This window comes from Danio rerio, chromosome 14, assembly GCF_052040795.2.
Source record: "Danio rerio strain M-AB ecotype USA chromosome 14, GRCz13ab, whole genome shotgun sequence".
NCBI classification, from domain to species: domain Eukaryota; kingdom Metazoa; phylum Chordata; class Actinopteri; order Cypriniformes; family Danionidae; genus Danio; species Danio rerio.
In genome coordinates this window covers 50,611,960-50,622,820 of record NC_141034.1, presented here as the reverse complement: position 1 = coordinate 50,622,820, position 10,861 = coordinate 50,611,960, and the positions used below count along the sequence as shown (strand labels likewise).

The 10,861-nt window shown below is 34.9% G+C and overlaps 1 protein-coding gene across 1 annotated transcript; it reads left to right on the top strand.

The window, feature by feature from the left end:
* The first annotated feature begins 2,846 nt into the window (after positions 1-2,846).
* Positions 2,847-9,290, top strand: crybb1l1 (crystallin, beta B1, like 1). The gene is made up of 6 exons (XM_087282108.1): positions 2,847-2,897; positions 3,187-3,284; positions 3,378-3,496; positions 6,289-6,421; positions 6,499-6,641; positions 7,850-9,290. The coding sequence occupies exons 2-6, from the start codon at positions 3,192-3,194 to the stop codon at positions 8,019-8,021; spliced, it is 660 nt and encodes a 219-aa protein (XP_087138234.1). The 5' UTR covers positions 2,847-2,897; positions 3,187-3,191; the 3' UTR covers positions 8,022-9,290.
* The last annotated feature ends 1,571 nt before the right edge of the window (positions 9,291-10,861 follow it).

The window sequence follows — 10,861 nt, the reverse complement described above, 5'->3', positions numbered from 1 at the left end:
GTGGAGCTTTGAGAGAATCTGGCGCTGCGGTTTTATACCGGCCGTCGTGTGCGCGCAGTACAATGCGCGCGGCCGCCATTGTGCACGCGGCGCGCGTGGAGAGCGGACGGTGGACAGGCCGCAGGGTCGCCAGCTCAGCACATACTATAGAAGAGCCACACGGGTGTTGAGAGCCCATTCAGTCGCTGTAGCGGTGTGTTTTGGGTGAAAGCAGGGGAGACAAAGGGTTTGGCCCCAGTATGTTCGTGCAGGTCAGCAGTCCTGCGCACAAAGAGCCCAAAATACTGGGATTAGCTGAGTGAACCTGCTCCAGCTGAGTGTGTAGTCAGTGGCACAGTGAGGAAACTTAGTTTTTCATGTAAACGACCATCAAGGATGTAAGTCAGTATGGACCAAATGATGAAGCTGACATTAAAGGGACAGTTCACCCCAAATATGAAACTAGTCACTATTTACTCACCCTCAGTTGGTTCCTCACCTTTAATGTGCATTTAATTGATTTATTTTGATGAACAAAAAAGAAGACATTTTGAAAATTGGTGGTAAGCGTGGACTTCCAAAGCAGAAATAACACTATATTGTGGCAGTCAATGGTTACCGATATTCAAGATTATTGAACATATTATCTTTTGCACTCAAAGATGAAAAAAAAAGTCAAACAGCTTTGAAACAAGTGAAGGATGAGTAAATTATGGCAGAATTGTCAGGGTGTTTTATTGAAAGACTACAGACTACTTATTTCGATTATTATTTATTCTAGATTTCAAGGTTATTATTTGCTATGTTTGTCTATTTATATATTTAAAGAGAACTCAATAAAATTTTTGTTTATTTACATTTAATATTAGATTTTATTTATGTATTCATTTATTCATTTTCTTTTCGTCTTAGTCCCTCTATTAATCAGAGGTTGCCACAAGGGAATGAATCGCTAACTTATCCAGCATATGTTTTACGCAGCGGATGCCCTTCCAGCTGCAACCCATCGCTAGAAAATATCCATACACACTCACTCACACTCACACACTACGGACAATTTAGCCTATTCAATTCACCTGTACCATATGCCTTTGGACTTGTGGGGGAAACTGGAGCAGCCGGAGAAAACTCACACGAACATGGGGAGAACATGCAAACTCCACACAGAAATGCCAGCTGACCCAGCCGAGGCTCGAACCAGTGACCTTCTTTCTGTGAGGAAACAGTCCTACCCACTGCGCCACCGCGTTGCCTGTTTATTGTTTTTTTTTTGTTAATTTAATTACTTGTTCTTCAACATCCATACACACTCATTCACACACATACACTATGGACAATTTCATTCATTCATTTTCTTTTCGGCTTAGTCCTTTTATTAATCCGGGGTCGCCACAGCGGAATTAGCCGGCAACTTATCCAGCACTTGTTTTACGCAGCGGATGCCCTTTCAGCCGCAACCCATCACTGGGAAACATTCACACACACTCATTCACACACATACATACACTATGGACAATTTAGCACTCAGATAACTCCACACAGAAATGCCTAATGCCTAATGTTATTATTATTATTTTTTTTTAATAAATTTATTCACAAGTTTATTTGACCCGTGTGTTTATTTATTTATTGTATTACTATTTTTAGGTCAATATTATTAGCCCCCTTAAACGATATATTTTTTCGATTGTCTACAGAACAAACCATTATTATACAATAACTTGCCTAATAACCCTCACTTGCCTAAATAATCCAATTAACCTAGTCTTCTTCTTCTTCGGCCTTAGTCCCGTATGGTTGCGGGGTCGGTTCTTTGGAACAAGTCCTCCATTTAGACTTGTCCATATGATAACGACTTTTTTTTACACATTCCGGCCGGCCTGTCACCCTCATACACTCATACACTCCGGACAATTTAGCCAACCCAATTCACCTGTACCGCATGTCTTTGGACTGTGGGGGAAACCAGAGCACCTGGCTGAAACCCACGCGAACGCAGGGAGAACATGCAAACACAGAAATGCCAACTGAGCCGAGGTTCGAACCAGCGACCTTCTTGCTGTGAGGCGACAGCACTACTACTACTAATCCAGTTGACCTAGTGAAGCCTTTAAATGTCACTTTAAGCTGAATACTAGTGTCTGGAAAAATATCTGGTAAAATATTATGTGCTGTCATCATTCATTCATTCATTTTCCTTCGGCTTAGTCCTTGATTTATAAGGGCTCGCCACGGCAGAATGAACCGCCTACTGTCATCATGACAAAGATAAAAGAAATCAGTTATTAGAAATTAATTATGTTTAGAAATGTGTTGAAAAAACAGAGAAATGAAACAGAAATTGGGAAAAATATATAAAATATTATAATTTTGCTAATAATTTTAATAAATAATAATTATAAGAACCTTTTTGGATTTCCCGAAAACTCTTTTAATGAAGTCTACTTCAAAGAAAACATTTTGCACAGTGTGAAGAACATTTTTATAGTCTAAAGATATGATAATCATAATCTATTCCCACTAAAAAGAGCCTTTTGTGGAATGTAAAGTTTCCATGGCTGGGAAAAGTTCTTCAAGCAACCACCAATCCTAATAAACAACCATTATAGTGTGGTTAACGGTTGTCTGCTGCTGTCGTATTGCTCATGTGTTAGGCTTGAAAGTGGTGATTTGAAACTGAAATGTTTAATTCTGTCTGTCTGTTACACACACACACTCACTCACTCTCTCTTTCTCTCTGTGTGTGTGTGCTGATGATGTGGTCTCTCTTTTCTGCGAGTGTGCTGAACGCGGCATGTTTCATTGTGTCAGAGTAATCCTCATAGACTCGGAGCCAGAGTATAAGAGCTGCGCACATGGCCGAACGCAAACACTCCCAGAGTGAACCCTGCGTTTGGACACACTCACTCAACACACAGGTAAGATAGCTCACACATACACACATAATCACTTTTAAAGAGGGTCCATCATCAACCCCCTTCACCACCCTAAAATAGCCCCCTAAATAGTATTTCCTTCCCCCTTAATAGTGTCTTCATCAAAGGTGCCCCTACTACTACTACTTTTTTTAAACAAACCTTTTCCACTTCAAAGATCATTTTGTTTGATGTTCATAGAATTCCAAACATGACATCATCACTCAGCATCTAAATTTAAGTGTAATAGAATCCGCCCCACATTAATCCTCTATTCTGATTGGCCCCCCAGGCATCATGTCTTCCAGTGGAGAAAAAAAGACCGCCTCCCAGACCGACGGCAAGGGAGCCCCCAGCAAGAAGTCCGAGATGGGCATGATGTCCTACAGGGTAAAGCTTTTTGGACAGACATTTACACACGCACATACATATGCATGCCTGAAGCACCATCTAACTCTATTTCTCTATATGTGTGTCCCTCAGATGTATGTGTTCGACCAGGAGAACTTCCAGGGCCGTATGATTGAGATTAACGCCGAGTGCATGAATGTTTGTGATATGGGCATGGACAGAGTTCGCTCTCTGCGCGTGGAGTGCGGCCCGTAAGCATCTCTGCATCTACAAGCAACCGGGTCTTATATGTTGAATCCATAAATATTTTAGGCAATAGCCAAAAATACACCATATGCATCAAAATTAGAAATTTTCTTTTTATGCTACAAATCATTAGAATATTAAGTAATGCTTCATTATTATCATATCTGTTAAATTGTTTTTGTAAATTTCCTACTGTGAATATATCAAGACTTCACTGTAAACAATTAGTTGACTATACTTAAATGACGTGGGAAAAACTCTTGAGTTTGAAGCGATTAATTGACTTTACTTGAAATAAGGGGCATAAACCTATTGCTTTTAAAGCGAGTAGTTGACTTTACTTAGATTAAGTGGGAAAACCTCTTGATTTTAATGCGATTTGTTGACTTTACTTAAATTAAGTGGGAAAACCTCTTGATTTTAATGAGATTAGTTGACCTTACTTAGATTAAGTGAGTAAACCTCTTGGTTTTAATGTGATTAGTTGACTTTACTTAAATTAAGTGGGAAAACCTCGTGATTTTAAAGCGATTAATTGACTTTACTTAAAATAAGGGGCATAAACCTATTGCTTTTAAAGCGATTAGTTGACTTTACTTAGATTAAGTGGGAAAACCTCTTGATTTTAATGCGATTAGTTGACTTTACTTAAATTAAGTGGAAAAAACTCTTGATTTTAATGCGATTAGTTGACCTTACTTAAATTAAGTGGGAAAACCTCTTGATTTTAATGCGATTAGTTGACTTAGGTTAGGTGGGAAAACCTCTTGATTTTAAAGCAATTAGTTGACTTAGGTTAGGTGGGAAAACCTCTTGATTTTAATGCGATTAGTTGACTTTACTTAAATTAAGTGGGAAAACCTCTTGATTTTAATGCGATTAGTTGATTTTACTTAAATTAAGTGGGAAAACCTCTTGATTTTAATGCGATTAGTTGACTTTACTTAAATTAAGTGGGAAAACCTCTTGATTTTAATGCGATTAGTTGACTTTACTTAAATTAAGTGGAAAAAACTCTTGATTTTAATGCGATTAGTTGACTTTACTTAAATTAAGTGGGAAAAAACTCTTGATTTTAATGCGATTAGTTGACCTTACTTAAATTAAGTGGAAAAAACTCTTGATTTTAATGCGATTAGTTGACCTTACTTAAATTAAGTGGAAAAAACTCTTGATTTTAATGCGATTAGTTGACCTTACTTAAATTAAGTGGAAAAAACTCTTGATTTTAATGCGATTAGTTGACCTTACTTAAATTAAGTGGAAAAAACTCTTGATTTTAAAGCGATTAGTTGACTTTACTTAAATTAAGTGGAAAAAACTCTTGATTTTAATGCGATTAGTTGACTACTTAAATTAAGTGGAAAAAACTCTTGATTTTAATGCGATTAGTTGACTACTTAAATTAAGTGGAAAAAACTCTTGATTTTAATGCGATTAGTTGACCTTACTTAAATTAAGTGGGAAAACCTCTTGATTTTAATGCGATTAGTTGACTTAGGTTAGGTGGGAAAACCTCTTGATTTTAAAGCAATTAGTTGACTTAGGTTAGGTGGGAAAACCTCTTGATTTTAAAGCAATTAGTTGACTACTTAAATTAAGTGGAAAAAACTCTTGATTTTAATGCGATTAGTTGACTTTACTTAGATTAAGTGGGAAAACCTTTTGATTTTAATGCGATTAGTTGACTTTACTTAAATTAAATGGGAAAAACTCTTTATTTTTAAAGCAATTAGTTGACATTATTTAAACTAAGTGGGAAAACCTCTTGATTTTAATGCGATTAGTTGACTTTACTTAAATTAAATGGGAAAAACTCTTGATTTTAAAGCGATTTGTTGACTACTTAAAATAAGGGGTGTAAACCTGATGCTTTTAAAATTATTCAACTTAAAATAAGTAAGTAAACCTGTTGCTTTTAAAGCGATTAGTTGACTTCATTTAAATTAAGCGAGTAGACCTCTAGATTTTAAAGCAATTAGCTGACTTTACTTAAAATAAGTGAGTAAATCGGTTGCTTTCAGAATTATTAGTTGACTTTACTTAAAATAAGGGAGTGAAATAATTATGTGCATGATCATAAAAGTTAAGTTAAATCAACAAGTTACAACAAATGTACTTAAAAAAACACATAATCCCTTTTCAGAGCATTGCTCAGCACTTAACCTAAAACTTTTAAATGGGGTTTTCTCAGATTTCAGATTTTCAAATAAATGTTTATATTACAAATAAATAGGTTTTATTTAAATATAAAATATATGTATAATGTAAATATTAAATACAGTTAAAGGCACAATGATAAGATCCTGTGGAATTTTCATTATTTTGATAATTATTAAAATTATTAATTAAAAAAAGGTTTAAAAAAGTAAGGAACATTTCACAGTATTCCCTATAATATCATTTTCCTTTCAGTTAGGCTAGAAATAAAAGCTGTTTTAATTTTAAAAATATATATTATTAACTTTAAGAAATATAATTTGTTAGATTTTTAACAAAACAAACTTGCCTAATTAGACTTGCCTAATTAACCTACCTCACCTAATTAACCCATTAAATTGCACTTTCAGCTGAATAATAGTATCTTGCAACTACTAAAATATTATGTTCTGTCAAAAGAAATAATTATAAATAATTATGTTTAAAATGTGTTTTAAAACATCTCTCCATTAAACAGCGCTTAGAAAATATTTGAAAATAATTAATTATATTATTACTAATAATTACTAAAAATGATGACTTCATGTGTACATCAATAGAAAGATGCTATATTAAAAACGAACCTTTTTCTGTGTAGATTTGTTGGTTTCGAGCAGATGAATTTCTGTGGTGAGATGTACATCCTGGAGAAGGGCGAATATCCTCGCTGGGATTCTTGGAGCAATTGCCAGAAGAACGACTACCTGCTTTCCTTCAGACCCGTCAGAATGGTGTGCAGACGATTCCTGTAGTACTTTTAGATTGTGTTAGGAAAATGCATTTGTTATAAATTTGTTTTTTGCTGAAGGACCCCGAGAAGCACAAGATCTGCCTGTATGAGGTTGGAGACTACAAGGGCCGCAAGATGGAGATCATGGATGACGACGTTCCCAGTCTGTTCTCTTACGGATTCACAGATAGAGTCGGCAGCATCATGGTCAGCTGTGGAACGTAAGTGATTTTAATTTGATTACTGCAGTACGTTTTAATAGGTTTCTATTCAAACATGGGCATTTATGATAGCTTTCTCCCCCCTTCCTTCCCCATAAAAATGATTGAGAAGCATAGCCCTAACTGCTGAAAATAGGTTTCTTATATAGATTATATATAAAATAATTAATCTATAAAGTTATGAAGATAGTTAATCTCTTAATAAAATTAAGAATGGGCATTTAGATAGCTTATTTATGCTTTTTAAAGAATGTTTGAGTAACTATTGTTATTTTTATTAATAGTTTGAATTAATTCAAATTGTTATATTTTCTGAATTAATTATTAAATTTTTTTGGGATTTTTTGTTGTTTATTTTTTAATATAATTTTTAAATATCAGTTCATTTTTTTTTAGCTAATTTAGTTTCAAGTTAAAATTAAATAAAATTAAGTGCCTTTGCAACTGGCTGAACATAACAAAAAATAAATAAATAAATGTTATTAATAATAACTTATACACATAGTAATTTATATTTTAAATAAAATAATAAATATATAGACATTTATATTTTAGATATTTTTTATTTGTAAACATTTTTAAAATAAAAATTTAGTTTTGGCTAGTTGCCTGAATAATTCCTCATTAATTTAGTTCACCAGAAATAAATAAAAATAAATAAAAGATAAATTAACTATTTTTAATAAAACTATATTAAATAAGTAATAAATCTTAAATACTTTAAATAAATTAATCAATAAATAAGTAACTCAAACTGCTAATAATAACTCAAATTTTAATGAAATAATTAATATTTATTATTCGATTTAGTATAGTTAATAAAAATTCAAATACCAGTGTCCTGACATTTTATACCCATCAGATGATGCTATCAACACTGTATTTGAATGGTTCTGAGGTAGGTTAGGGCCATATTACAGCTTCAGATCACACAACTCCACATTAAAATTTACAGTGGTAGCATATTGTGTCATGAAAATGTGCTACCTACTTTTTTATTTGGAGGTAGGACAATCTAACAAGGTAGAGAATACAAAGGCAGGTCAAAATATACTAAATAAAAGTTTTGAAGAATCACAGGATGTTTATTTTACACATTAAAACTTTTCTGGTGAGATCCTGCCAAACAAGACGAGAACTTACTAAATAAAATATTTAAGTAAAACTCTAGTAAGAGACTAACCGTTGGCGCCTCCGTGTTTCCTCAGCTGGGTCGGCTATCAGTTCCCCGGTTACCGCGGCAGTCAGTACCTGCTGGAGAAGGGCGAATACAGACACTTTAACGAGTACGGCGCCCGCTGCCCGCAGTTCCAGTCCGTGAGGCGCATCCGCGACATGCAGTGGCACCCACACGGCTGCTACACCATGGCCAGCAAGTGAGAAGAACAAGCGAGGAAGAGGAGAAGTGGAGCAGAGGGAGAGGAAGAGGAGAGCAGGAGACACCACTGACCGGCCGCTCCACCCGACTATCAACTCTCTGCAGAACTAAAGTGGGCGTTTCTCAAGATGGTGGGCGTTTCAAAATGGCGACATGACAGTGACTTTCCTTTCCTGACATCTGTCATGCTAGCTGTGTTTCCATCGATAACTGTGAATGAGAGTTATGTGCAAAACTGGAATATCGCTTAAAATATTTGCGAACAAAGTACTGTTTGCATTTAATAAGTCAAAGACAACAAAATAGTCCCTTCCTGATAAACTGTCGCAATAAATAATGCCATTTGCTGCAGTAGGAGAAGCCACTGAGGGCTTTTTTTCTTATATAATCGCCTCAGAAGATGTAAACAAAATGCAACTGAATGCGTAATGCCTTTGGAAGCATGAGACGCTCTTTTAGGAGCGCAAGACAGTTCTGAAGGTAGACCTAATAATAATAATGTAGTATTAATAATAATAATACTGAATTACTGTGATGACAGAATTTGGCTGAGGGAAAACAACATTTCAGATGTTTTACAGTGTGATCAGTCCACTGGTTTGTCCATAAATGCCGTCCCATCGCAAACATTTTGTTCTGTTAAAGCAGAATCACATGACTTTATTGGTGCGCTTGCTTTAATTTACTCACTAAAGATGTGTTTCCTTCATAGTTTATGCACATTTTCTTTTATCGGATAAAAAGTTTATCCTAATCTACAAGTTTTTTATGCGCATATATACATCTAAGCCTTCCAGTATGTGCATAAAAATAGGTGGATGGAAACATGACTAATGACAAGACACGCCCCTTATGTTTAGCCACGCCCACCAACCAGTAACGCCCATTGCTTTCCTGCAGATAGCTGTTTTTTGTTGTCCCAGGCCTCTGGTATGAGAAGCACATGGATGATTTCGGGATGACGGACTCTCTAGACTGTGGTTGAGCGACTCTCCAGGCCTCCACAGTGGAGGCTTCCCTCTTCCTCCAGAAATCCTCTCTTTCTCTTCTGCGTCATGGCTTCTTTTACTTTCCTTCCATAATTTATTCACTCTTTTCGTCAACCGTTCTTTGCCCCGCCCTGCCTGCATCCCCCTTTTCCCCAGGAGGATGGAAAGAGAGAGGGATAGATGAAGGGATGAGGAGAGGGAAGCTCCTGTGCCCCCAAAAATATCCCTTTGCCTGCTGTACAGAATCCTGGTCACCTTTTCAATAAAAAGCTTATTAACAAACTTGAGATCTGTCGTTTCATGCATATAAAAGTCACTGTTAATAAAAAAACAAGGCTCTGAATGATGTCTTCAGTAAGTGATAACAATATCAGATTTAAAGGGGACCTATTATGCAAAAATCACTTTTGTAATGGGTATAAACACAGTTGTGTGGTGACAGTGTGTCAATATAGCCACCCTCTAATGGTAAACATTAATTAATTCTACCTTTTATATTCACACTTGATAAAAACAGTCTGCAGAAACACTTTGATTGACATTCTTACTTTGTACATGTCATCAGAAGGGGAAAGCCCCGCCCACTAGTGACCATCTCTCCCTCATTAGCATAGGATGTTAGTCTTGTTTTTGAATATGCCACTGACACGGTAAAGTCTAGATCGAATATTAATATTAATGCGATATGCACATTAATAAAGCAGCATTTTTTTATGACACTGTATAACAATAATTAATATTTTTACAGTACTGTGAGGGTTGGGTTTAGGGTTGGGGTGGGGGTAGGCGTTAAAAAAAAAATTTTATTGGGTAGTTTAATAGATAACATAACTAATACTCGGTACAACAACTGATTTTTACATTACTGTGACGGTTGGGTTTAGGGTTGGGGTGGGGGTAGATGTTAATAAAATACAACCAATAAGAAATTTAATAAATCATAAAAATATTTCTTATTAACTTCCGGCCGCAAACGTATCTGCTCTAGCAACAACCCACTGACACAGGCGTTTGTAGCTCAGCCCTCTTTTGAAAAACAGCACAATTTCATTTGCATTTGAAGCAACAGTCACCAAAATGGCATAATTTGAATCAAAGCTTGATGAAAGGGGCAGTTTGAAATGGTTAAAACGTTACTTGTGGGGTATTTTGAGCTGAAACTTCACACACACTCTAGGGACCACAAGACTTATTTTACATCTTGTAAAAATAGGTGCTTTTTAAATTATAGTAAAATAATAAAAACTAAAAAGTATTCATGATGAAATATTACAATTTCTATAGAAATACTGAAATAAATAAATATTTATTTAGAGAGTTGCATACTTTTTTCTTCAAATCTCAATTCACAATTGTTACTTGTGTTGTTATATGCAATAGAATAATGCATGGCTATAAAATACTATTATATTAATATATTAAATAAATAAGTAAATAAAATAAATATTTAAAGAGATAGTTCATACAGAAAAATAGTCACCATTTACTCACACGGTGCTTCCTAACCTTTTTGAGCTTTTTTATTCTGTTGAACACAAAAAAAGATATTTTAAAGAATGTTAGAAAATGGTAACCATTGACTTCTGTAGCAGAAAAAAACAAATACCATGGCTGTCAATGGTTACAGGATTCCAAAATTCCTCAAAATATCTTCTTTTGGGGTAAACGGAAAAAATTGTGACACAAGTGAAGGTTGAATAAATGATGAAAGGATTTTCAGTTTCGGGAATTAATAATTATTTATATTTAGTTTAAAAACATTTTAACCAAAGCATCATTATATTGCATATTAAAAAAACAAAATATTTTCTAATGAAGATTTATTAGAAATATCTAATTGATATTTTTCACTG

Excerpts from the sequence above, each read along its gene's own strand:
- crybb1l1 (XM_087282108.1), top strand. The coding sequence starts at position 3,192 with ATGTCTTCCAGTGGAGAAAAAAAGACCGCCTCCCAGACCGACGGCAAG. Across the intron at positions 3,285-3,377 it reads TGGGCATGATGTCCTACAGG|ATGTATGTGTTCGACCAGGA; the intron begins GTAAAGCTTTTT and ends TGTGTCCCTCAG. Across the intron at positions 6,422-6,498 it reads CCTTCAGACCCGTCAGAATG|GACCCCGAGAAGCACAAGAT; the intron begins GTGTGCAGACGA and ends TTTTTGCTGAAG.